Below are 27,978 nucleotides of genomic sequence, written 5' to 3'. Positions count from 1 at the left end.
GACCAGCCTGACCAACATGGAGAAACCCCGTATCTACTAAAAATACAAAAATCAGCCGGGCATGGTGGCAGGCGCTTGTAATCCCAGCTACTTGGGAGGCTGAGGCAAGAGAATCGCTTGAACCTGGGAGAAAGAGGTTGCAGTGAGCCGAGATTGCACCAATGCACTCCAGCCTGGGAAACAAGAACAAAACTGTGTCTCAAAAACAAATAAGAAAAAGAGTATCACTCTGTCACTCAGGTTGAAGTGCAGTGGTGCAAATTCGGCTCACTGCGACCTCCGCCTCCCAAGTTCAAGCTATTCTCCTGCCTCAGCCTCCCAAGTAGCTGGGATTACAGGCGCCCGACACCACACCTGGCTATTTTTTGTATTTTTAGTAGAGACAGGGTTTCACAATATTGCTCAGGCTGGTCTCAAACTGTTGACCTCAGGTAATCCGCCCTCGTTGGCCTCCCAAAGTGTTGGGATTACAGGCTAGTTCCAACATATTTCCAACACCCCAGAAGAAAATCCCATACCCATTAAGCAGTCACTCTTCATTCTCCTCACACCAGATTTAACCACCACCCGTCTGCTGATTCTATGAATTTACCTATTTTGGATATTTCATAAAACTGGAATCATAGAATATGTGAATTTTTGTGTCTTCTTTCACTTAGCATAATGTTTTCGAGGTTTATCCATATGGTAGCCTGTATCTGTACTTCATCTTTATGGCTGAGTAATCTATCATATGTATATAATACATTTTGTTTATCCATTCATATATTGATGGGTTGTTTACACCATTGGGTCATTGTGAATAGTGCTGCTATAGCATCTGTGTATAAATTTTTGTGGATGCATGTTTTCTTTTCTCTTGGGCAGACAGCTAGGAATGGAGCTGCTGGGCTATATGGTAATTGTTTATCTTTTTCAGGAACCACCAAATTCTTTATCTACAGTGGCTGAACCATTTTACATTCCCATGAGCAACGTACAAGATTCCCATTTTCAGGCTGGGTGGGGTGGCTCACGCCTGAAATCTTAATACTTTGGGAGGCCAAGACAGGTGGCTCACTTGAGATCAGGAGCTCAAAACTAACCTGGGCAACATGGCGAAACCCCATTTCTACTAAAAATATAAAAATTAGCCGGAAAAAAAATTAGCTGGGTGTGATGGTGGGCACCTGTAATCCCAGCTACTCCAGAGGCTGAGGCAAGAGAATCACTGGAACCCAAAAGGCGGAGGTTGCAGTGAGCTGAGATAGTGCCACTGCACTCCAGCCTGGGTGACAGAACGACACTCCATCTCAGAAAACAAAAAGTTTCCCATTTTCCAGCATCCCCAACAACACTTTTTTTTTCTATATTTTTTGTTATAGCCATCTTTCTGGATGTGAAGTGGTATCTCACTGTAATTTGGATTTGCATGTCTCTGATTGCCACTGTCTTTCTGACTCCAAGATCCTCTCTTCAGTTTTGGACAGTTTATGTATGTCTCGACATGGATCTCTCCTGATTTATCCTATTTGGAGTTCCGCAAACTTCTTGGGTGGGTACATTCAAGTGTTTTCACAAATTTGAGGTGTTTGGGGCCATTATTTCTTCAAATATTCTTTCTGCCCCTTTGTCTCTCCTCTCCTTCTGAAACTCCTATTTTGCAAAGGTTGGTTTGCTTGGTGGTAATCCACAGCTTTCTTAAATTGCTTCTTTCCTTTGTTCTTCTGCTCCTCAGATGGACAATTTCAGTTGATCTACCTTCAGCTTCACTGATTCTTTCTATTCTGGCCATATCTGCTATTAGAACCATTTTCCCCCTTTTTTATTGTACTTTTCAGCTAATTTTTATGGTTCCTTTTTATAATTTCTTGGACAATCTCTATGAGACATTGTTTCCTGTATTCCCTTAGCTCTTTGAGCACTTTTGAGACAGTTGATTTACAAATTTTGTCTTAAAGTCCAATGTCTGTGCTTCCTCATAGTTTATTCTAATTTTTTCTGTGAGTGGGCTATACTTTCTTTGCATGCTTGATAGTTTTTTGTTGAAAGCTGAATATTACTTTACTATTAACTCTGGAAATCAGATTCTTCACTCCTCAGGGTTTTTGTTACTTGCTATGGGTTGTGGTGGTCTGTTTAGTGACTTATATATATTTAGAGACAAGGTCTCACTCTGTTCCTGAGGCTGGAATGCAGTGGCGCAATCATAGCTCACTGCAGCCTCAAACCCCTGGGCTCAATCGATCCTTCCACCTCAGCCTCCCAAGTGGTTGGGACTATAGGCCTGTGCCACCATGCCCAACTAATTAAAAAAAATTTTTTTTTTATAGAGATGAGCTCTCACTATGTTGCCCAGGCAGGTCTCAAACTTCTGGGTTCAAGTGATCCTCCCACCTCAGCCTCCAAAAGTACTGAGATTACAGGCGTGAGCCACAGCACCCGGTCCTACTGACTTTTCTGACCTGTTTTTGTAAAGTTTCTGTTCTTTGACTTACACGGTCTGTAAGGTGTCTTCCTTTTGCTTGCGTTCAGTGTGTTGAGATTTCTTTGAAAACTGGTTGCCCCAAAAATTGACAAAGGAAGAAAAAAACCCTGTTTTTGCTGATTGGCTGTGTTGGGACACACCCTCAGTGCCTATCCAGGCCATCTGAAATTGGCCTTAGCCTTTACTTCCTGCTTGCACTGAGCCTACACATCAGCCAGACATGAAATGGGGTCTTCCCAGGTTTGAATGTGCAGACTGACCTGGGACTGTGCATGGCTTTCTAAATCCCCCAATATACATGGGTGCTTTTGAATAACCTAATTTCCCTAAGAAATTCTGCTGCTTTCCTCTCAGGCTTTAGGCACTCCTTTGTTTACCTCAACTGTAATTTTTTGCCTCAGGTGGCAGCGGGTTGTTCATTTGCCTTACAATATTTAGAGACAAACCTGCCAATTTCCCACCATGATTGAGTTCTGAGTTAGATGAAACAAATGCAGGTGCCTTTTGTCAGTCTTTGAGGCTGCCAGACAGGTCAGAACATAATCTTTCAAGAATAAAATCTCTGGGGCTGGGTGCGGTGGCTCACGCCTATAATCCAAGCACTTTGGGAGGCCGAAAAGGGTGGATCACCTGAGGTCAGGAGTTTGAGACCAGCCTGGCCAACATGGTGAAACCCCGTCTCTATTAAGAATACAAAAATTAGCCGGGTGTCGTGGTGTGTGCCTGCGGTCCCAGCTACTTGGGAGGCTGAGGCACGAATTGCTTGAAGCCGGGAGGTTGCAGTGAGCCGAGATCATGCCAACGCACTCTGGCCTGGGTGACAGTGAGACTGTCTCCAAAAAAAAAAAAAAACTCTTCTCCCTAGAAACCCAAGACCAGGACCCCACGCTGAGAATGTGGTCTGTGTGTCTTCAAGACTGTTGCAGAGCTGAGAATGGGGAAAGGGCAAGTAAAACACTGCCAAGCTTTCCTTCTCTTTTTAGGTTGCCTTTTTCTTGACTCAGCAAATGCTTGGTGCCGTAAACTATTTTCCTGGGTTCTGACAAAGTTGTTTCTGAATGTTTTTGCTTGATTTTTCAATGTTTCTGTGGAGGAAAAGGTCCTTGAAGCTACCTACTTGGCCATTTTTGCTGATGCTACTCTTGGTTACATTCTGAGGGCCCGACATTGTGTATGAAAATTGGTAGAGCTAATTTATGGCTCTGGATGTTAAAAATTCTCTGGAGATTTATTTTTGCTTCTGTGAGGCAGTGAAATTAGTTGCATCAGCATTCTCAGATAACTTTTAAACAGTCATGGAATGAGATGACTTAAAGCTGGAGTTCAGGCTGTGTGAGGACCTATTTCTCACTAGGATAGCCCCTTGGAGTGCAACTAAAAGCCTGCATGTTTACTAGGCTCCTTCTTCTTTGGTGGTACCTGCATAGTTTATTTTGGGAATGTGAATGCAGCTTGCCTAACTCTCTAAACATACCCATTGCCAGATAAGAAATTATGAAGCAAGCAGGTTAATGCAGAAACCACATTTATTAACCATGGATTTACTGAGGGCAGTTTATTAGATATTATCCATAGCTTATGCTGACATCTGATTTTGCAGAGAAATTATAGCCATTATTTTATTAAGATAATTCTACAAGATCAATTTAGTTTCTTGAAGTAGCATATATTCAATTCTTCAATAGGGTTTGGTTTAATTTAGCTATCAAAGTCAAATGTCTCTAAACTTTACACACTAAACTCATCATGGGCAGAAAATTTATTCTTTGTACATATTCCTTCTAAGTGTTTTGGTTCTTCAAGCTGAAACATCTCAACTTCCAGAAATATGGTTGCCAGATCAAAAATACCAGAGTCCTTCTAAGGGTTAAGATTTGAATCGAGAAAAAGATACATACATATACATATTTTATTATATACAAACAAGCAACAACAAAAAGTTTCATCATGTAAACAAAATAATATAAATTATAGACATAATTGGAAGTTTCAAAAAGTCCTTAAATCATTGTGAGCTTCTCCAAAAGACACAGGTCTTGGAGTGTGGGCACAGAGCCATTAGTCAGATGTCTGTGTGGTCTCCCATAATAGCAATGTATACTCTAAAGAAGTGGGCTTTTTGTGACCTCTGTCAGGGTGAATGAGTTAGGCCTCTTAAAGGAATGAAATGCTTTCACATTTGGGGCAACAAGTGAAAAATATTGAAAGGAGGGATACAACTAGGGTTAGATTTATTGTTGACAGTGATTTTAGAAATAACCACTAAAAAGGTGTTAAAAGATTTCTAGATAAAATTCTGGCTACTGAAAATAAGAAAGGATACCTTTTGTAGCTCTACAAATGGTTTGGTGAAAAATAAAAAGGGAAAAAGTGAGCCGAGAAGAAAGCGAAATAGAGAAGTCTAGGGAGGAGGCAAGAAAATACACAAGTCATAGCAAGAAAAAAAACATGAGATGGTCCTTTCTAAGGCCAGGTGTTGGTGATATTTACCTATGTAAGCTCAAGCTGAGAAGAGTACAGTTCTTATATATTTATTACTTAATAATATACAAGAAAAATACTTTTCATTTGTTATAAAAGAACTACTTTATATGAAAACTAGAAATACATATTTACATTGCAAATCCCAAATGAAACCCAATTTAATACAAAGTGAACTATAGGGATGACAGAAAAATGGGTGGATATCAAAATTCAACTAAATTTACAGTACTGCCTTATATCTTTTTTAAATTTTGTTTTTGAGACCGAGTCTTGCTCTGTTGCCCAGGCTGGAGTGTAGTGGTGTAATCTCGGCTCACTGCAACCCCTGCTTCCTGGGTTCAAGTGATTCTCGTGCCTCAGCCTCCCCAGTAGCTGGGATTACAGGAGTGTGCCACCACGCCTGGCTAATTTTTAACAGAGACGAGGTTTTGCCAAGTTGGCCAGGCTGGTCTCAAACTCCTGGGCTCAAGCAGTCCACCCGCCTCAGCCTCCCAAAGTGCTGGGATTACAGGCATGAGCCACCGCGCCCGGCTGATATATATATTCTTTTAAAATCTATACACAAGGCTCAAGTTCTGGGGTTTCAGGTTTTATTTTTAAGTTTTCTTTAAAAATAAAATTGCCAACCCCCAAGTGAATTAAAGGTTGATCTGGGCTCGCAGAGGTAATCTGCTCTTTGTAACCAAGTGCTCTGTAGTTTCTTCCACTTTAGACCTCTCCAGTGTGTTAATGCCTCTGTTTTCTTTGTCTTTTCCATGTGATTTTTTATGCTGTGGATTTAAGGCGGGAAAATTAAGTCAATATAAAGTAACATTTGATACACATTAACTACACTCTATTTTCAAAGTTCTCTGGGTTATAGGCAAAAAAACTTAAGTGTAGAAAACCAGAAAAGGTTCAGCACAAGTTTGAGCCAACAATTTGGCAAGTAGCACCAAATGCCTTCTTTATTTGATCACTAATGGAAGGAGTAGAGTGAAAGAAATATTAATTTTCTGTGTTATTTTCTAAGATATAGTTACAGATTTTACTCCAGGGTAGTGATTCTCATCAGGGATTGATTCTGCTCCCACAGGGGACGTTTGGCAATGCTTAGAGACTTTTTTGGTGTTACAATCAGGGAGTGCTACTGGCTTTGAGTGAGTATTCACATAGTACACTGTTTTTCTTGTGTATCGACGTAGTACAGTCCATAGGAAAGCCCATCACAACAAAGAATTATCCAGTTTAAAATGCCAATAGCACTGCTGTCAAGAAACCCTGCTCTAAGGAAACAGATTTGCTGTCATGCAGAAAAGCCAATTCTGTTTTAAGCAGAGAAACTGGTACATGGGCCACCTTAAAAACACTTTTGCTTGTTTTTTAAAATTGTATTTTATTTTATTTGTAAAACCTATTTCATATTCCTCATTTGGAAGTTCTATTTCATTGGGATCCTACTTACCCATACAGAACATTAATGGACTGGTGACATTCATTGTACACTCAGTCATCAATGCTGAGACAAATTATAAACCAACTTTTAAAGTTTTAAACCCAGAGAAAAATCCCTACATCACACTGCTACTAGGGAAAAGATCATTTCTGGACTTCAGCTGAAGGTCTAAAACCCCATCCCAAACCCTTTCTGCTACTGTAGGGACTTCCTTACCATAGCTGAATCACTAAGCCTAATTCAAAATGCCACAGATAATAATAATAAAAGAATTTCTGACCAGGGATTAAGTAGTCACCAGGTTCTCTTATCCTTCCCCCTTTCCTAACTTGATAAGATAGAAGGATGAAAACTGAAGGACACATATTTATAGTTCTCTAACTGTAAGGAATAAAGCAAAAGGTGGCAAGAATTTGGGAATAAAATTGCCCAGAGAGAAGACAGGGAGGAATTTATGAGAATCTGAGTTGGAACTTTGTTAACTATTGAAAGCAGGGATGGAGAATCTTTAGACCTTAAGGGAAGGAGCTGTAGATCTATTAAAAACAGTTACAGGCCGAGCGCAGTGGCTCACGCTTGTAATCCCAGCATTTTGGGAGGCTGAGGTAGGAGGGCTGCTTGAGGACAAGAGTTCAAGACCAATCTGGCCAACATAGCAAGACCCTGTCTCTCTATATATTTAAAAAAAAAAAAAAAAAAGGTACAAGCATATGCATCTCAGAAGCAGAACTTCAACTGTAAATGTAGATACCAATGTCCTACGTAAGGAAATTTTTCCTTCACACATTCTGTCTAGGCTTGTACCTTCAAATTAGAGGAAAAGATACCAGCACTTTATAGAGCCTCACTTGGAAGCTGTATTTCATTGGAATCCTCCTACTTACCCATAGAGAACATTAAGGGACTGGTGACATTTATTGTGTACTCAGTCATCAATGCTGAGATGAATCATAAACCAACTATGTTCTCAACAGTGTTAAAAAGTGGGTAGGAGGGGCCGGGCCGGGCCGGTGGCTCACACCTGTAATCCCAGCACTATGGGAGGCCAAGGCAGGAGGATCACCTGAGGTTGGGAGTTCGAGACCAGCCTGACCAACATAGAGAAACCCCCCCTCTACTAAAAAAAAAAATACAAAATTAGCCAAGCATGGTGGCACATGCCTGTAATCCTGGCTACTCGGGAGGCTGAGGCAGCAGAATCACTTGAACCCAGGAGGTGGAGGTTGCGGTGAGCCAAAATCGCGCCATTGCACTCCAGCCTGGGCAACAAGAGCGAAACTCTGTCTCAAGAAAAAAAAAAAAGTGGGTAGGGGGCCGGGCACAGTGGCTCACGCCTGTAATCCCAGCACTTTGGGAGGCCAAGGAGGGTGGATAATTTGAGGTCAGGAGTTTGAGACTAGCCTGGCCCACATAGTGAAACCCCGTCTCTACTAAAAATACAAAAAAAATTAGCCAGGTGTGGTGGTGCACACCTGTAATCCTAGCTACCTGGGAGGCTGTCAGGAGAATCACTTGAACTCAGGAGGTGGAGGTTGAGTGAGCCAAGATCATGCCACTCCACTTCAGCCTGGGTGACTCAGTCTCAAAAAAAAAAAAAGTGTGTAGGAGGGGTCACAGGATTTAATTACATTGGATTAGAGCAGGCAAGGTACTCAGGAAACATGAGGCAACAGTTCACAAGAGAAGAGCCTCAGGTAGAAGAAATCACTAATATAACCTAAGAAGCCTCCAGTCTCTCAATCTTTTCAATCACTTTGCCTTCAAAGTCTGATTATGGGCAGAGATAGGTTCCAAGACTTACATGTCAAAGGTAGAAGGAAGAGAAATGACTGCTCTCAGTGTCCGAGTATATAGGAAGCAGAAAAGGAATAAATACAATAGCTAAAGATTATCAGCTAAGGATGTAGATTAAGTCAAATTCTGCCTTCATTTATTCTACAGAAAACCCCTTATCAATATCAGATTTTTGTAAATAATTCAAATCATAAGTGTTAACAAGCCATCCTAAGGAATAATTGAAAGGTTTTTGTTGTTCTACTCACCACGAATAATACCTTTATACTGAATAGTAAATGAATGACTTACATCAGATATGGAAGGGTTATCTGATATGATATACCTGGAAAAATGGAACCCCACCAATTGATGAACAATCCACACCAGCATCTACAGATGGCTCTTGACTTAGAGGTTCTTCAGTATACTGCCCCAGAACTGCCTCTTCTACATCCACATCCTAAAAGAAGAAACTGGATGAGTGACTAAGTCCAAGGGCTTAAAAGTCATCACAACAGTAACAGCAGTTTTCTTCTTTGAATGTAACACAATGCCCATGGTATAATATAAAAGTTAAACCTCAACAAAATTATTAGAAAGTCTACAAATTAATGAAAATAATTCCTAATATATTTTTATAGAGAGTAGAGGTTCCTATATAACAATGTTACTAAGCACAATATTAAGTATTGGCTATTATTATCTACTAGCATAATTTAAAAACTAGTAAGATTAAAAGAAACAAGCCTAAGGGCTAGGCCTATCATTAATGCAGAGGCAGGGTAAGATTGAGGGGTAAACAGTAAAATTCTTCACATGAAGTCAACCACATCAAGAGTTCATAAAAGAGTTCTATTATAAAATTATGATCCTTTAAATTTACCGGAATTGTCTCTTCTTTGTGGTTTTCTGAACAGTTTAGCATCATTAACAGCTCAGGCTGTTTCCTTTTCAACTGATCAAGGAGATGTTCACGTGGTTCAGTTCTTACCAGTGTTGATGGGTATAAATAATTTTTCCTCTGTGGTGTCATACCTTTAATGGACATTAGAAAAGAGGTAAAAATTAAAGTATGAGATGTAAATATTTAAAAAAAAAAAACTAAAACTTCCTAGTCTTGTCTTCTAAAAATATAAAATATAAAAATATAATTGCCATATATGAGGATCAGTCTTGCTACCTGTCAGACACTGTTTGCAACTAACAATATTTTCTAATTTGACAACAGACTTTACTATTTTCAAGATTCATCCTACTCTCTAAAATATGAAGTTTACCATCTCTAAGGATGTATAAAAGATGTGCTATAAGCTCTAAAAGGAGTTATAGTGTTCTGAAAAAAATGGCAGCATTATTGGAATGAGTAGATTTCCCAACATGATTACTTTGATAGGAGTAATCATTTCACTATAAATGTGGTGTGGTGGTTAAATATTAACTAGTTATACATATATATATATATACTATGTTGCCCAGGCTGGTCTTGAACTCCTGGGCTCAAACGATCCTTCTGCCTTGGCCTCCCAAAGTGCTGGGATTATAGGCGTGAGCCACCGCATCAGGACCCCAGTTATATTTCTCTGTAATGAGCTCATGTTCTCATAGTTTACAAAAGTACTTGCCTTTTCACTCAACATTTACATTCCTAACTTCATTGAAAAGTAGACAGTAAATCTTACAGGTCTCTTGGGGAAAAAATAAACCAACATTCTATGTAGCACCATCCCATTTTAACAATTGCTTTTTAAATTAAAAAAAAAAAAAGAGTTTTGTGATATAATTTACATACCATAAAACACTCATTTTATGTGTATAATTCAGTGGATTTTAGTGAGTTTACAGAGGGTGTGCAACCATCACCACAATCCAATGAAGAACCCAATTATTCATGCTGTGTAAAACAGCTTGTTACATCTCTTCATGAAGACCTCCCTGAATCATTACAGCCTACAGTGATCTTTGCCATATCTGATCTCTCAAAATGTTGATTCCTAAATGCTAATGGTCCACGGTGATCCCTGATCTCTTAAAACAGGGATTCCTAAATGGCAATAGTCTATGACAAAATGAGAGGGACACAGAACAAAATGCACAATGTGGTAAACTTTGCATTAAACTAGATTTAGTCAGTTACATCTCTCCCATATTTGTGGTATTAAAATGTCCTTTTACAAACAGTGCTAGGTTTGTAGTTGTTTTAAAAATATCCGCTATTAACAAAGTCAACTCCCTGAATGTATGTGAAATTTTACTGAATTGTGATACCACCTGTATCATGATACTTGATTAAAACTATTTTAAGGTTCCAGTTTTCCCATTTTGAGTTGATTACAGTGAGATGGTAAATTCCTGTCAGGCAATGGAAGGACCTAATTTTTCTGAACATCTGACACTACATAGAGTTTAATTCGACTTCAAAAAATTTAACAATTCTATTTCTCTTTTAAAGTACCTGTTGGGATATCCAGTTTCAGATCCTGTTCCAGAAAGCAATTAAGCTTAGTCAAACCAATTTTTATGGTTTCATTAAGTTCTAGATTTTGTGCTATCAATTTATCTTCATCAATAGTCATCTGATCAAGAAAAATGTTATGCTGTTTCTCATGAGCTGTCTTATGTCCATTTGATTTCTCAGTGATGTCTGAACTTGAAGCCTCACAACATTGGTTTACAACCTGTAAATGATGCAAATAAGTGTTTATTACTAAAATTAAAGTTGCCAGTGTTTTATTCAATATCATATTTTCCCTTACCTTTTCCATAATTTTTTTTTTTTTTTTTTTTTTTTTGAGACAAGTCTCACTCTGTTGCCCAGGTTGGAGTGCAGTGGCATGACTAGTGCTCACTACAGCCTTGACCTCCCAGGCTCAAGCCATCCTCCCATCTCAGCCTCCCAGGTAGCTGGGACTATAGGCATGTACCACCATGCCTGGCTAATTTTTGTATTTTTTGAAGAGGTGGCGTTTCACCATGTTGCCCAAGGTGGTCTCAAACTCCTGGGCTCAAGCAGTCTGCCCACCTTGGCCTCCAAAGATTACAGGCATGAGCCACCATGCCTGGCCTTCAGTAATAAAAGATTTAAAAACACATAAAAAAGTAGAGAGAACAGTATAATTAACCCCCTTGTATTCATTACCCAGCTTCAACATTCACCAACAAGTGGAGTACAAACATTTACCAACAGGACTGGCCACTTAACTCCTCCACAAACCCAGGATTATTTTGAAACAAATCCTGTATCATTTCATCCATTTACTTCAGCATGTATCTTTAAGAGGTAAGAGCACTTTAAGACCACTATCACATCTAAAAAGGTTAACACTGATTCCTTCCTATCAAATGTCTAGTCCATGTTCAAACTTCACCAATTGTCTCAAATGTGTGTCACAATTGCTTTGTTTGAACCAGAATTCACCACTAGATTTGGTTTATAGGTCTTACGTCGGTGACTATATAATTTATCATCCAAATTGGGACACCTTTTAGAGTGAAAGGGCCCATTCTTAATAATCATTCTAATACAACAATGTCAACAAGGACTGCCTCAGGCAAACTAAGACTTAAGGACCTCTAGTCTTAAGTTTCTTTTGATCTACAGGTTATCTTTTCTCATATTTTTTCCCTTGAAAAAAAAAAAACTTGTTGCTGAAGATATGAGGTCTTTACCCCATTGAACATCTCAAATTCTGGATTTGGTCAACTGCATTTCTATGCTTTACTTTCTACAAACTGGTTAGACCTAAAGGCTTGATTTAATTCAGGTTTAATTTTTTAGCAAGACTATTTCATAGGTAGTACTGCAAATACAAAATGCTTTGCTGTGTCTCTCATGTTAAGATTTATAAGTGAGTTCAGGTATGGTTAGCCTATTAATTATAAAGTTCCCCAACAGCTTTTGATCAAATGGTTTAAGCCATCATTAACATCCACAGGGGTTATTTTATTAAGAGTTGCATACTGGTGATATATTAATCCTATCATTTCTTCTCCATTTTATTAGCTTAGAGTCTAATGAAACACTTTTCTTCATTACCCTGCTAAACCAAGATATGGTTCTTTTAGGAAAGGCAGATGGATGCTATATTTTTTCTTCTTCTTTACCCATTTCAGGACAACGTGTTGCTTCCCTAGCATGATCCAAAGGAGACCTATGAAATTTTTATGAGTTCGTAAGTTTTAATATATTTGATGTGTTTTAATTCATTATGGCCATTATTCTTTTTGATGCTCAGATTGTACCACCTTTGAAGATGGGGGGGTTGGCTACTAAGACCTTCTGACAACCTCAGAAATCTTTAACAGCTTCCTTACTTTCTGGTATGACAAGATCTCTAGGCTCATATATTGTACATTTCCTATCGCAAATCTGAAATTAGCTATTTGTATACAAACTCTAGTTCCTTTTAGTGAAAACAGCTTATATAGATTAAAATTTTTAATTCTTTATACCCACTTCCTGAGAATGTTAGTAAAATCCTTCTAATGCAAAGAAAGAAAAAACCAAGTTACAAAGGGCTCATGCAAGCGTTAAGTTCAAGCAAATCCATAAACCTATCAAGTATCCTTTGGTTACCAGAACAATAACCTAAATACTTAAAATAATAATAGGTTTGAATGTACTTGGAGAAAAGTAAAAAGCAAAGATAGGCCAGGCGCAGTGGCTCATGCCTGTAATCCCAGCACTTTGGGAGGCTGAGGCGGGTGGATCATGAGGTCAGGAGTTCAACACCAGCCTGGCCAATATAGTGAAACCCCATCTCTACTAAAAATACAAAAAAATTAGCCGGGTGTGGTGGCAGGTGCCTATAATCCCAACTACTCGGGAGGCTGAGGCAGGAGAATTGCTTGAACCTGGGAGGCAGAGATTGCAGTGAGCTGAGATCGTGCCATTGCACTCCAGCCTGGGCAACAGAGTGAGACTCCATCTCAAAAAAAAAAAAAAAAAAAAAAAAAAAGCATATATAAGTTGAAGGTATTACATATCAAAAGACAGGGTGCCCTTCTTTGAAGAAACTACTAAGTCAGAAACCAAAGGATAAATACAGGAAAGAAACTGTACAAATGTTAAATTAATTCCAAGATTGAGAAGACATACACCAAAGCACAAAACGAGATCATCTGTAAGCATACCAAATATTATACTTAAAAGTTTAAGTCATTATAGCTTAAAATATCATTTGTTTTGAAATGTATTCTTAGCCAAGAATATTTAATTTTCTGATTATTATTCTCCCCAAATTAAGTTCCAGTTACAAAGTTATTACCTCCAATAAGTTCTGAAGTTCCTGTTCCCTTTCATTTAAGGAAGATACCCACTGTTCAGAAAAATAAACTGTTCTTGTGTTCAGAGACTCACATCTCTGTTCAGTCTCTTGAGATATTTTTTCTAGGTTGCCATTGAGTTTATCAGAGTGTTTCACAGACTCTTCAACCAATTTTGTACCTTCTTGGTTAAAATTTCTGAGTTCCTGTGACAAGCCATCAGAATCAGCACAAAATTTTTGACTGTGAAAAGTCATTTTGTTGACTATATCCTTAGATTTCCTATAGGAAAAGAGAATGACACTGTTGAAATGGGGAATTAAGACTCAAAGGATATATAACTTCCCAAGATCACTCAGCTCTTAAGTGGCAGATCTGAACGTGGGCAGTCTGGCTTCAGGGCCCGTGATCTTAATAAATCTTCTGCATTGAGAATGGATGCCTTGGCCACTGTCTTTTCACAGCATTGCCATTAAATGACCTTTGAAAGGATCATCTTTGCTCATGAAACCTTTCACAGCCCTCCTCCAGTGATGATGCTTTCAAAATCTGTCTGCTTGTTTTATTCCTCTTAGTAGGCAATGTTACTTCAGGGTATCTACTACAGCCTCTTGTCTAGTCCCTAAATTGGATAATCAGTCATTTATTCTGTTATTAAGCAGTTTCCTTTGCCTAGTATATAAAACAAATCATGAACATTACAAATGTTATGTTTAAATTAGCTATAAAGCTTTCTAATAATTAAAAGAAAATTATATTGGGGTGTGACAAATTATACATATAGAACAATATAACATAAACTTGATATAATATTAATGTTGGTTAGACATACATTTAAAATTCATTGATAATTTCCCTCTCGGTAAGTTGCCCTATAATAGCATTCCAAGTTATCTTACAGGACAAGATTTAAACCTCATGGAATGAAGTGACTCTCTATTACCACTAGATGGTACACCACGTGGGTAAACCAAGTGAGTCAGCAAAGATGTTGAAAACCAAACCTACACATGAAAGTCACATGATTGAAAAAAGGGCAAGGCACAGTGGCTCACACCTGTAATCCCAGCACTTTGGGAGGCCGAGGCAGGCAGATCACCTGAGGTCAGGAGTTAGAGACCAGTCTGGCCAATATGGTGAAGCCCTGTCTCTATTAAAAATACAATAAATTAGCCGGGCGTGATGGTGGGTGCCTGTAATCTCAGCTACTTGGGAGAGAGTGAGGCAGGAGAATTGGCTGACCCTGGGAGGCGGAGGTTGCAGTGAGTTGAGATTGTGTCATTGTACTCCAGCCTGGGCGACAGAGCAAGACTCTGTCTCAAAAAAAAAACAAAAAACAAAAAACAAAACAAAATCTCACAACTTAATGGGAAGATGAGATTGAGTTAAAAGTACTATAAGCCATGACAATAAATGCCAAACGCAGTTGGTTCAGTGTGTACATAAACATCACCTAGATTCCTGAGTGATGAATACAAAGTCCCTCGACCATACTGGGAAACTGGTGTAGACAGTAAATGTCAGGAAAGCAGGAAAAATGATTTGCATGGGCCTTAAGAAAGTATATCGTACTTCCCTTCCTACTGCAATCCTACTCTAGTATTTCCTCCACAGCTATGGAATGGCCTAGAAATCCATCAGTCTAGATACTAGGAATAAAAAGTAGGACATACTTTTTTGATTCAGCATATAGGAAGAGTTCACAATGGAACATGCTGTACTTAACAGGATCAAAAACAGGGTTGAAAAACAAATGACAGAAGTTAGGTAGGGATATATAAATGATAGCTAGAGTTCCACAGCAGCACTGCTCAACAGAAGTATAATAGAAGCCACATATGCAATTAAAAATTTTCGGCCAGGTGCAGTGGCTCACACCTGTAATCCCAGCACTTTGGGAGGCTGAGGCGGGCAATCACAAGGTCAGGAGTTTGAGACTAGCCTGGCCAACATGGTGAAACCCCCGTCTCTACTAAAAATACAAAAATTAGCCAGGCGTGGTGGTGGGTGCCTGTAATCCCAGCTACTCGGGAGGCTGAGGCAGGAGAATTGCTTGAAACTGGGAAGCACAGGTTGTAGTGAGCCAAGATTGCACCACTGCCCTCCAGCCTGGGCAACAGACCAAGACTCCCTCTCAAAAAAAAAAAAAAATCTAGTAGATACATTAAAAAATAAAATAGATAAAGCAATTCAAGTAACAATGTATTAGGTGTTTATTGCACATATAAACACCTAAGTAAAATATATGAAAATAATGACAAATGGGAAAGAGGAAACAGGAATATACTATTATAATGTCCTCTCACTACACATGAAACAGCAAATTATTTGATAATGGATTCAAATTATCTTAAAATGTATACTTTAAATCCTAGAAATACTACTAAAAAGGGAAAATTTAAAAAGTATAAATAAGTCAATGGAAGAGATAAAAACATAAAAAGTGCTCAACTTAAATGAGGAAAGGCAGCTGGGTGCAGTGGCTCACACCTGTAATCCCAGCACTTTGGGAGGCCAGGGCAGGTAAATCACTTGAGGTCAGGAGTTCGAAACCAGCCTGGCCAACATGGTGAAACCCCATCTCTAGTAAAAATACAAAAATTAGCTGGGCATGGTGGTGTGTGCCTGTAGCCCCAGCTACTCAGGAGGCTGAGGCAGGAGAATCACTTGAACCCAGGAGGCAGAGGTTGCAGTGAGCCAAGATTGCACCACTGTACTCCAGCCTGGGCCACGGAGCAAGACTCTGTCTCAAATAAATAAATAAAAATAAAACATCATAGATTATAAATCTGATGAAAAAGCAAGACCCAACTATATGCTGTCTATAAGAAACCCACTTTAAATATAAAGACTTAGACCAAAAGTAAAGAGATGGAGAAGGGTACATCATACAAATAGCAATCAAAGGAAAGCTGGAGAACCTGTATTCATTTCAGACAAAACAGACTTCAGAACAAGAAAGATTATCAGAAATAAAAGTGGATATTACATAATGATAAAGAGGTCAATTCTCCAAGGAGATATAATAATCCTAAATGTATATGCACCCAACAAGAGTTTCAGATACACGAGGCAAAAACTGATAGAACTAATTAAAAATAATAAATAAATCTACAATTAGAGATTTCAATACTCCTCTCTAAGTCATTGATAGAACAAATAGGCAGAAACTCAGTAAGGCCGTGGATGACCTGAATAGCACTATCAATCAACTTGATCAAAGTGACACATACAGAACACTTCATCCAACAAAAGCAGAATACAAATTTTTCTCATGTGGGTAGCACACAAACAAAGCATTATCAGAATAACACTGCAAGGGCTCTAAAAACTAAATTATCAGTGGAACCACAGCCCATAAAAGTGAGCCTGGATCTGTATGCTAAGCCTAAACAGGGTAAATGCCAGCTAAAAAATACTTAAATAGGATCTTGAATCTCCTAACATAATACCCAAAATCTTCAAGGTACAATAGGAAATCACTTATCATATATCAAGAACCACAAAAATCACAAGTTGAATGAGAAAAGACAATCAATAGATGCCAACAACAAGAAAACTCAGATGTTGGAATTGTCTGGCAAGGATTTTAAAGCAACCATCAAAAAATGCTCCAAATAGAAATTGAAATACTCCCGAAAAAAAAAAAAATCCTAGCTAAGAAACAAGGTATAAAAAAAGCAAATGAAAATTATAAAACTAAAAAAAGCAATAACTGAAATAAAACACCTCATTAAATTGTTTTAACAGTAGGTTAGAGATGACAGAAGGAGACTCAGTGAATATGAAGACAGATCAATAAAATTTCCCCAATGTGAACAATAAAGAGAATATATTTATCTATAAGAAATATATTCTACATATCTCCTGAGGGACCAAAATAAAAGATCTAACATTTGTGTCATCAAAGTCATAGGGGCAGATGAAAAAGAGTATAGGGCTGAAAAGTATTCAAAGAATTAATAGATGAAAATTTCCCAAGTTTTGGTGAAAGGCATAAGCCTACAGATTCAAGAAGCTAAACAAAACCCAAATAGAATAAACTCAAAGAAATATAAGTAGACAAAATATAATCAAGTTTCTAAAGACAAAAAAGTTTTGAAAGCAGCTGTAGGGAGATTGCCTATAAGGGAACAATTACTTGAATGGCAGTGGATTTCTCATTTCATAGAGGCCAGAAGAAGAAAATGGAACAGCATATTTCAAATGCTGGAAAAAAATAATTGTCAACCCTGAATTCCACAGCCAGTGAAAATACCTTTCAGGAATGAAGGGGAAATCAAGACATTCTTGGACAAAGAAAAACAGAATTTATGTCCAGCAGACCCACCCTTAAAGACTACAAGAAGTTCTTCCCACCAAAGAAAGCCTGAAACTTTAGGAAGTTTAATTTAGGAATTAAATGGGGAAAAATAGGGTAAATATAGTATCTTTCTCCTCATGAGTATAGAATACTCAATAGGCAAAAAACTGAAACTTGACAAATCTCCTATGTTTTATAAAAATTTTTAAATGGATCATGAATATAAATGTTAAACCATAAAGTCATAAAATTCCTAAAAGAAAACATAGGTCTGACTGTAGTGTATGGTAAGTATGTGGAACTGGCAAGCAATGAGGCTACAAAGCAACATTAAACTCTAATACAGGTCGGGAGCAGTGACTCACACCTGCAATCCCAGCACTTTGGGAGGCCGAGGTGGGAGGATCAGTTGAGACCAGGAGTTCAAGATCAGCCTGGCCAACATGGTGAAACCCCATCTCTACTAAAAATACAAAAAACTAGCCACGCATGGTGGTATGTGCCTGTAATCCCAGCTACTCAGGAGGCTGAGGCAGGAGAATCGCTTGAACTCGGGAGGCAGAGGTTGCAGTGAGCCAAGATCACACCACTGCACTCGCGCCACTGTACTTCAGCCTGGGCTACAGAGCAGGCTGTTTGTTTTTGTCTGAAAAAACAAAACAGGGCCGGGCGCCGTGGCTCACGCCTATAATCCCAGCACTTTGGGAGGCCGAGGTGGGCGAATCACGAGGTCAGGAGATCGAGACCATCCTGGCTAACATGGTGAAACCCCGTCTCTACTAAAAATACAAAAAATTAGCCAAGCGTGGTGGCGGGCGTCTGTAGTCCCAGCTACTCGGGAGGCTGAGGCAGGAGAATGGCGTGAGCCCAGGAGGTGGAGCTTGCAGTGAGCTGAGATCGCTCCACTGCACTCCAGCCTGGGCGACAGAGCAAGACTCCGTCTCAAAAACAAAACCAAAACCAAAACCAAAACCCTAATACAGGAATCAGCAAACTTTTTCTTGAAACGCCAGATAGCAAATATTTTAGGCTATTGTTCAATGACTTGGATGCAATGACTCAACTTTGCCACTGCAGTGCAAAGGCAGCCAAAGACAACATGTAAACAGATGGGTATGACAGTGTCCAATGAAATTATTTGCAATAACAGGCATCCAGCCTGCTAGCCATAGTTTGCCAAAGCCTGCTCTAGTTAGTATATTTTTCATCAGTAATATAGGTTAGAAATTGTGAAATTACTTAGTGTGTTTTCTAAGATTGAGGAAATTCGAAAATATATTGTGGATAACAGCCAGGTTTTTCAGTGTCTTAAAAGAGAGCACAAATATGCAATGAAAAGACATTTATATGCATGTATATATACACATACACACATACATAATAAAATATTAACGAAAGAGAAATTTGAAAGTACACAGAGGAATTATTTGTACTATTTAAAGCTTTTTCTTCTTAAATAATTTCAGACTTACAGAAAAGTTTAAGAGAATTTAAAAATAGCTTACTGCTGTATATTTTCCTGGACACTACTAAGTGGTTTCTGTATATTTTCACACTTTTCCTCCAAAGCACAGAATCTGTCTGTCCAAAGATTGATTAACTGGCAAAGTTCCTGGAAGAAAGGTGTGGGAAGTGAAGAGACTTAAAATTATGACATTTGAACATTTTTTATGACTGATAACAAAACAAGAAGTATTGTCCATAGGTGAGAATTATATAAATTCTTGACAAGAGATCTTTTAACTTTACCTTTCTTCCAGAGGAAAGCAGTGGAAGTGATATTAAAATATAGGATTTTTTTTTTTTTTAGAGACAGGGTCGCACTCTGTTGTCCAAGCTATAGTGCAGTGGCACAATCAAGGCTCACTGCAGCTTCAACCTCCTGGGCTCAAGGGATCCTCCTTCCTCAGCCTCCAAGTAGTTGGGACTATGGGCATAAGCCACTATGCCTGGCTAATTTAAACAATTTTTTTTTGTAGAGACGTGATCTCACTATGTTGACCAGGCTGGTCTTGAACTCCTAGCCTCAAGTGATCACCCTGCCTCAGCCTCTCAAAGTGCTGAGATTACAGACATGAGCCATCACATCCAGCCAGGATTTTTTAAAAAGTAAATAATTAGCAAACTTTACTATTTTAGCTGTAAGTAACAAATTGCTTTCAGTGTACCTCAAAACTAATCAAACAACCCCATATATCACATTATGTTTAAGACCCACTTTGACAGATATATATAGTTGCTTTTTAACTGATAACACTACTAGAAGGGAAAATTAATGTGATATACTAACAGGTCAAGCAATCCAAAAATATTATCAATTACTGGAGCTAAAAAATGTTACAGAACCTAGTTGGATCATATTAACAAAATGTAAATAGTCTTATCTTTGCTCATATTTTACATCTTTGAAAACAAGCTCTTATAGGCATATAACATGCTACACTGCAAAATGAAGAAGCCATCCTAATGACCAAAGAAGAACTGAAAATGCATCCAACATTCTTATTCACTGTTCAGTCTGCCGGTTGGCCAGTATCTCTGAATAACACATCAGTTGACAATACATATCTAACATTCCGATTATGAATAAAGTCTGTCAGTATTTTTACTAGTCTCAAAGGTATTATTAGATTAATAATTTGAATGCTAATGCAGGTAGTATCATATTTATCTATATGTAAATGTGTTCAAAGTTTTACATAATTATTTCAGTAGTGCTCATTTCAAGTTCTGAAAAATCTAAGAAAAAGCTCACATACTGAACTTGCTTCCTTAAAGCCAGGGAAGCCAAACCATTCATGCTAAGATACTTTTCAGATCAGATTTTTTTGTATTGCTTTTTTAAACAGCTGCCTAACAATTTTAAGCATTTCAAAACAGCAAATTTATAAAAAGGGGATCAGCCTTAGAATATACACCTAAAAAGTTCTCAACAGGTTTAAGGGAAATACCCTATGCAGATGTATGAGAAAATGCTGCAGTTTTAAGTTGCCAAGAAACACATAGAAGAGCCACTCAAACATGGATGCTTTTCAGGTAGTACAATCACTACCACTTTCTGTAAGATGATCTACATACTATTAGATGCTCACAGGGTCTCAGTTTCCTCATTAAAAATCTGACTAGTATTATAATTTATATCTATATTGATGGGAGGAATAAACACACAGTGAATTGCTCAATAAATGTTAACTATTATAAGAGTTCTGTCATATTATAATAAGCTCATTTAATAAAACTTTAGACAGTCATTATTAAAGTCTTAAGAATACCAGAAGCTGTTTTTCAGATATCTGATATTTACAGATTATGGTTTGAAGGCTTGGTTTTGGTTTAAAGCCTCATATAATGAGGAACAGTTTACAGGGAAGATAAATCATGAATTACATTTACAATCAATAAGAATTAAAAATTGTATCAATTTACTATGTTTTAAAAGTCTATCAGTGAGACAGAAATAAGAGAAAGTAGGACTTGGTTTATGAAAGACAACTATCCATGCCATCCTAGAAAGAAACAACTTAGCAGGTTTTAATGTAGATACATGTTCACTTTAAATGTTATAACCATTCTTCTCTAAAGGTATGCTTTTCCAGATTCATCTTTCATCTTGATATGAGAAAAGGACTGTTTTGTCATATTGTGGTTCTCCATGGGGTTCTAGATGTAGCAAAACTTCAAATATTAAGAGAAGTATTCTCAATTGTTCTACAATAATTACTGTTATAAGCAACAGTGGCTATGGTATTTTCAGGTTTCAGGTTTTACAGTATTCAGATTGTATAACATAGATTAATTATCAAGTCATATCAAATCCTCCTAAAACTCTCTTTCTGTACTCCCCAAGTCAGCTAAACAACATACCTGGGAATGGGTCTGCTTTATTGTCTTCAGGTCTTCAGTTAGGTTTCCACATTGCTTTTGTGACTCAACCAAGGAAGAAACGGTATTTTCTTGTAGTTCATGTAGATTGTTACACAGTATACTGAGAAAGCCATCTAGTTCCTTTTTTTGATCTTCTATCTTTGAAGAAACAAAAATGAGTTTCCTTCTTAAACAACACATCAATTTTGAGATATTAAGAACATAGCATTTGTTACCTTATCGGCCACTGTCAATGAAGTCTTGAAAATATGCTTTAGTTGACTATTGATTTTCAGTATAGACACCACAGCTGGGGACAAAATCGTTTCCAGTGAACTTAGAAGATCAGTCTTGAGTACATTCTGGTTTCAAAAATAAACAAATAGGTCTTTAAAAAGAATATTTCCACTTCCATAAACCTTTCTAAATGATATCTTAAATACTTTGGTAGCTAAACATTCACATTAAAATTTACATTTCCATTCTCCATTCTTTTTTTTTTTTTGAGACAGTCTCATTCTGTCGCCCAGGTTGGAGTACAGTGGCAAGATCTTGGCTCACTGCAACAACCTCTGCCTCCTGGGTTCAAGTGATTCTCCTGCCTCAGCCTCCCAAGTAGCTGGGATTACAGATGTGAGCTACCACACCCAGCTAATTTTTGTATTTTCAGTAGACATGGGGTTTTGCCATGTTGGCCAGGCTGGTCTCGAACTCCTGACTTCAGGTGATCCGCCCACCTTGGCCTCCCAAAGTGCTGAGATTACAGGCGTGAGCCACCGCACCCAGCCCCATTCTCCATTTTTTATAGTCTACATAGATAAATCAATACAATAATACAATAATTTATTATATTACAATAAATATAATAATTTCTCTTTTTTCAAGCCCAGTGAAAACATAGAATTTCTTTTTTTCTTTTTTTGAGATAGAGTTTCACTCTTGTGGCCCAGGCTGGAGTGCAATGGCGTGATCTCGGCTCACTGCAACCTTCGCCTCCTGGGTTCAAGCGATTCTCCTGCCTCAGCCTCCCAAGTAGCTGGGATTACAGGCACCTGCTACCATGCCTAGCTAATGTTTGTATTTCAGTAAAGACAGGGTTTCACCATGTTGGCCAGGCTGGTCTCAAACTCCTGACCTCAAGTGATCTGCCCACCTTGGCCTCCCAAAGTGCTGAGATGAGCCACCGCACCCAGCCAGAACTGTTTCTTAATAGTTTAATGAAATAGAAGTCAGAAGAATTCAAAAGAGAGGAAAATGACAGTTAATAAGATTTCAGCACTCCAAAGAAAATAAATTTTAAAAAACCTATAGGTATATTTTAAGAAAATAAATTTCAAACAAGTTTAGGTTACCAGTCAAAAAGGCTGAGACCAAGTAGTCATCAAGATTAGCCCTTGGGCTGGAAGTATTTAACTTTGAAGATCTGAGATGACTTACATCCTAGTGTATCAGAAGAACTTGTGAAAGATGTTGTTCTTGTCAAGAAATAGGGAAAATTAAGAATGTAGTATAGATTGGAAATATTTATAAAAAGAAAAAAAATCCTGATCTAAGCTCCTTTTGGTAGGATAGGGCTGAGGAAGTATAACAGAAATACATTAGTAAATACCTATAGGCCTACTGACATTCTTTTGGAAAGAGCTAGCATACCAATTTCAACTAATTTTGTGAGAGCAACATGCCTCTTTTAATTCAAGCAAAAATTGTAACTTGGTAAGTAGAAATATATCAATTCAGGCATAGCTTATTTTATTGTGCTTCACCTTACTATGCGTCAAAGATACCAAATTTTTACAAATTGAAGGTTTGTGGCAACCCTACCTTGAGCAAGTCTATCAGTGACTTTCTTCAAATATCATGTGCTCACTTTCTGTCTCTGCATCACATGTTGGTAACTACTGCAGTATTTCAAACTTTTTCATTATACACTGTGATCAATGATCTTTGATGTTACTATTGTAATTGTCTTGGGGTACCATAAACTGTACCCCTATAAGACAGCAAATGTAACTGATAAACGTTGTTTGTGTTCTGATTGTCCCACCAGGTGTGTGCTGGAATTACAGGTGTGAGCCACTGCGCCTGGTCAACATAACCTTTATATGCACTGGGAAAGCAAAAAATTCATGACTTGCTTTATTGTAATATTCACTTTATTGCAGTGGTCCGGAAGCATACCTGCAATATCTCTGAAATATGCCTGTATATATACAGACAACCATTTAATGAATGAATCAATATTTGAAAAGTTAGTTCTAGATCCCTGAGGAATCGCCACACTGACTTCCACAATGGTTGAACTAGTTTACAGTCCCATTACTGGGTATAAACCCAAAGGACTATAAATCATGCTGCTATAAAGACACATGCACACGTATGTTTATTGCGGCACTATTCACAATAGCAAAGACTTGGAACAAACCCAAATGTCCAACAATGATAGACTGGATTAAGAAAATGTGGCACATATACACCATGGAATACTATGCAGCCATAAAAAATGATGAGTTCATGTCCTTTGTAGGGACATGGATGAAATTGGAAATCATCATTCTCAGTAAACTATCGCAACGACAAAAAACCAAACACTGCATGTTCTCACTCACAGATGGGAATTGAACAATGAGAACACATGGACACAGGAAGGGGAACATCACACTCTGGGGACTGTTGTGGGGTGGGGGGAGGGCGGAGGGATAGCATTAAGAGATATACCTAATGCTAAATGGCAAGTTAATGGGTGCAGCACACCAGCATGGCACATGTATACATATGTAACTAACCTGCACATTGTGCACATGTATCCTAAAACTTAAAGCATAATAATAATAATAAAAAAAAAAAAGAAAAATGAAGAAAAAAAAAAAGAAAAGTTAGTACTGACAGGATATCTTTTAACTTTGTCAAATTTGGGTGATTGAGAAAACCTATCAAGTAATGTCATCTAAGCACTGAATTGAGGCAGAGGGTCAGCTAACATTTGTAGTATTTACTTGGAAATTGTTTAATAAATATTGTTAAACTGAAAAAGGGAGGCAAAGACTCTGCACAAAGAAAACAAATAAATTATATGGCTAAGAACTTCCTAGACCAACTATACAATTATAAAATAAAGACTATATATAAATCAAGTATGAAGGAGGTAATATTAAGTGCAATTAGATGTGTGACTTCCATAGAACTCTGGAGAAAAGATTTATAGTTATGGCCCAGAAGGGCATAGCCACACAGATCTAACCCTAAGAATTGATATGTGTTCCCAGAATTCTAAGATATTTTTCTTGCACCATTATTACTATCATTTATTACTGTAGTTTTAAAATTAACTACCCAATATCCCCTTCTGGTTGGGTCCAGGACCCCTGGGGAAAGAGTGACTTGCCAATTTCTGGGCCAACTAACAAGTCCCTTGATATCATGTGGTGCTAAACTTGCCCTTTAGTCATTAGAAGCCTCACTAATAACTCCTACTCCTAATGTTACAAGACATGAGTGAAAAAGGTTTCAAAAGTTAGTTCCATACATTTGAAAATAACCTTTCTGGGAGAGAATAAACAGTGCAGAGGTCTGTCTTTAAAAATATAAACGTACTCTCGGCCGGGCACGGTGGCTCACGCCTGTAATCCCAGCACTCTGGGAGGCCAAGGTGGGTGGATTGCTTGAGGTTAGGAGTTCGAGACCAGCCTGACCAACATGGTAAAACCCCATCTCTACTAAAAAAAAATACAAAAATTAGCCAGATGTGGTGGCACATGCCTATAATCCCACCTACTCAGGAGGCTGAGGCAAGAGAATCGCTTGAACCCAGGAGGCAGAGGTTGCAGTGAGCCGAGAAAAGGAGAGGCTGAAAAAAATAAATAAAGAAAAATAAAGAAAAGGAGAGGCTGGCCGGGCAAGGTGGCTCACGCCTGTAATCCCAGCACTTTGGGAGGCCGAGGCAGGCAGATCACGAGGTCAGGAGATCGAGACCATCCTGGCTAACACGGTGAAACCCTGTCTCTACTAAAAATACAAAAAATTAGCTGGGTGTGGTGGCAAGCACCTGTAGTCCCAGCTACTCGGGAGGCTAAGGCAGGAGAATGGCATGAACCCAGTAGGTAGAGCTTGCAGTGAGCCGAGATCACGCCACTCCTGGGCATCACTGCACTCCTGGGCAACAGAGCAAGACTCCATCTCAAAACAAACAAACAAACAAAACAAAACAAAATATATGTACTCTCTCACAGAGCGTGTCTATGACTGTGTCTAGCAAAGCTCAAGATGGAAGAATAGCAGTTAACATTGTTTATAGACTTATCAAATGTAACCCTTTAAAATATTTTATCAAATATTTATCAAATGTAACCCTTCAAAAATATTTTAAAGGATGTACTAACAATCAATTCCTGTAGTACAGTTTTACTTTCTGCTGCTAATGATTGTTCTTTCAGTATCATATTAAAAATCTGAGAAACATGAGTAGACACATTTTCTGGAATAGATGTGAGAGATCCAAGTGCTACTGTAGTAATGTTATCTAATGCAGAGACACTGGAAGACAGCAGATTACCTATAACAAACAAACAAAAAACAGAAAGATGTAAACTTTGACATAAATATATTAAATACAGTTCAAACCATTTCAAAGAAGTTGGCAAAAGTATACCCTTGTTGTAGAATTTGTAATAACGAGCTTAAAAGAACTGGCTCACTACAAAGCAAGGAAATATTTAAATATACATTACAATTTTCTATAGTGCTCTGTAAACCCTTAACATATTTGTAAGTGTATCAGACCCATAACTATAATTCATATAGTACACAAAGAATTAGAATATTCTACAATTAATCTCTAACTAAAAATAATATACAGAATTACGGTAAGTTTACAGAAGAAAAGAAAAACTGGAAATCAATACCAAAATGTATAGTGCTTGGCTTAGTGAGACTAGAGTCTAGATGATTTTTTAAATTTTTATATTTCTGGATGTCCAAATTTTCCATGAGGATAGTATTTCACACTAAATAAACATACTTTTTTCTAAAGGGAGATAATAGTTAAAAACAATGAGACACAAACATATTCTGACAATATAGCAAACCATCAAGATACATATGCCCCTCCGCAAAACAAGTTGCAGAATGTTTATGCACAGAAAATTTCTAGAAAAAGGCCCAAGAAATTTAACAATAACACCTATGGTGAATGACCCAGGGTCAGAAGCCAGAGTCAGGGAAAAAGAGGACTTCTACTTCTAACATTTATATACTTAGTTACTTAATAAATGTAACATTTTATAGAAAACAGAAGGGAGGGTGGGGAGGGAAAAAGATTTGTTTTAATTCAAAGACAATAAAAGCATTAATCTTCAGCCTGAACAAATAGTTTGTGCATGGTAGAGAGTATTGGTGACACTGTCATCTATGTTTCACAAAATTAAATTATCAGTTTTGAAATCAACATCACACTTAACACATCAAGACTAGAACAGAACAGCCTGAACTTACCAAATAAGGTCTTATGTACTTCTAGCATGGCCTTTTGCTTTGAGCTGCCATCCTTAATTAATTCTTCCATATTATTAAACAGACTATTCAGGTTTCTGCCAAAAATATCCTGAGCTTCTGCATTGTGTTGGTCAACTGCCTTCTTACGATCCAGTTTGGAATGGAGACCAGATACATCTTTTGTAGTTTCTTCAACTGTGTTAAGCAGCTATATTTTTAAAAATAAGTGTTAGACAAAATGGATATGGCGAAAGGAATCTGAGGAAAGTATCTACGCAAGGATTTATCTTGATAAGAACTAGTAAATTTTCCAGCCTGGCCAACATGGTGAAACCCCGTCTCTACTAAAAATACAAAAATTAGCCGGGCGTGGTGGTACACACTTGTAGTTCCAGCTACTCAAGAGGCTGAGGCAGAAGAATTGTTTGAACCTGGGAGGTGGAGGTTGCAGTGAGCCAGAGATTGTGCCACTGCCACTCCAGCCCGGGTGACAGAGAGAGACTCTGTCTCAAAAAAAAAAAAAAAAAAAAATAGTCAATTTAAACATCGTATCAGAAGAAATGCTTTAACTCATGCTAATTTATCCAGATGCCCAGTAATGTTTATTTCCCTTCCTGTAGCCATCTACGCAAGCACGGAAAACTGATTTTGTCAGTTATTGCAATAATTATGCTTCCTCAGAAATTTTTTTCCTTCTATGTTCTACTATTTCCTCAAAAGTACACCTAATGGCCGGGCGTGGTGGCTTACACCTGTAATCCCAACACTTTGGGAGGCCTACGCAGGCAGATCACCTGAGGTCAGGAGTTTGAGACCAGCCTGGCCAACGTGGTGAAACCCCGTCTCTACTAAAAATACAAAATTAGCTGGGTGTGGTGGCAGGCGCTTGTAATCCCAGCT

General features: G+C 38.0%; 1 protein-coding gene across 1 annotated transcript in view; it reads right to left on the bottom strand.

Annotated features, from left to right (window-relative positions):
- Positions 1–3,979: 3,979 nt before the first annotated feature.
- The window catches only part of KIF11 (kinesin family member 11), a 64,877-nt gene continuing 40,878 nt past the window's right edge, over positions 3,980–27,978 (bottom strand). The window contains exons 13-22 of the mRNA XM_054435885.2: positions 27,079–27,286; positions 25,968–26,140; positions 21,828–21,953; positions 21,592–21,750; positions 19,233–19,339; positions 13,427–13,706; positions 10,615–10,837; positions 9,046–9,197; positions 8,506–8,622; positions 3,980–5,721 (exon numbers count right to left, since the gene is read on the bottom strand). Of these exons, the coding sequence (XP_054291860.1) occupies positions 5,590–5,721; positions 8,506–8,622; positions 9,046–9,197; positions 10,615–10,837; positions 13,427–13,706; positions 19,233–19,339; positions 21,592–21,750; positions 21,828–21,953; positions 25,968–26,140; positions 27,079–27,286 (1,677 nt within the window). The 3' untranslated portion in view covers positions 3,980–5,589. The remainder of the gene's footprint in view (positions 5,722–8,505; positions 8,623–9,045; positions 9,198–10,614; positions 10,838–13,426; positions 13,707–19,232; positions 19,340–21,591; positions 21,751–21,827; positions 21,954–25,967; positions 26,141–27,078; positions 27,287–27,978) is intronic.

This window comes from Pongo pygmaeus, chromosome 8 (genome assembly GCF_028885625.2).
Source record: "Pongo pygmaeus isolate AG05252 chromosome 8, NHGRI_mPonPyg2-v2.0_pri, whole genome shotgun sequence".
NCBI lineage: Eukaryota > Metazoa > Chordata > Mammalia > Primates > Hominidae > Pongo > Pongo pygmaeus.
The sequence above is the reverse complement of the archived record's forward strand: the minus strand, read 5'-3'. Positions and strand labels throughout refer to the sequence as shown.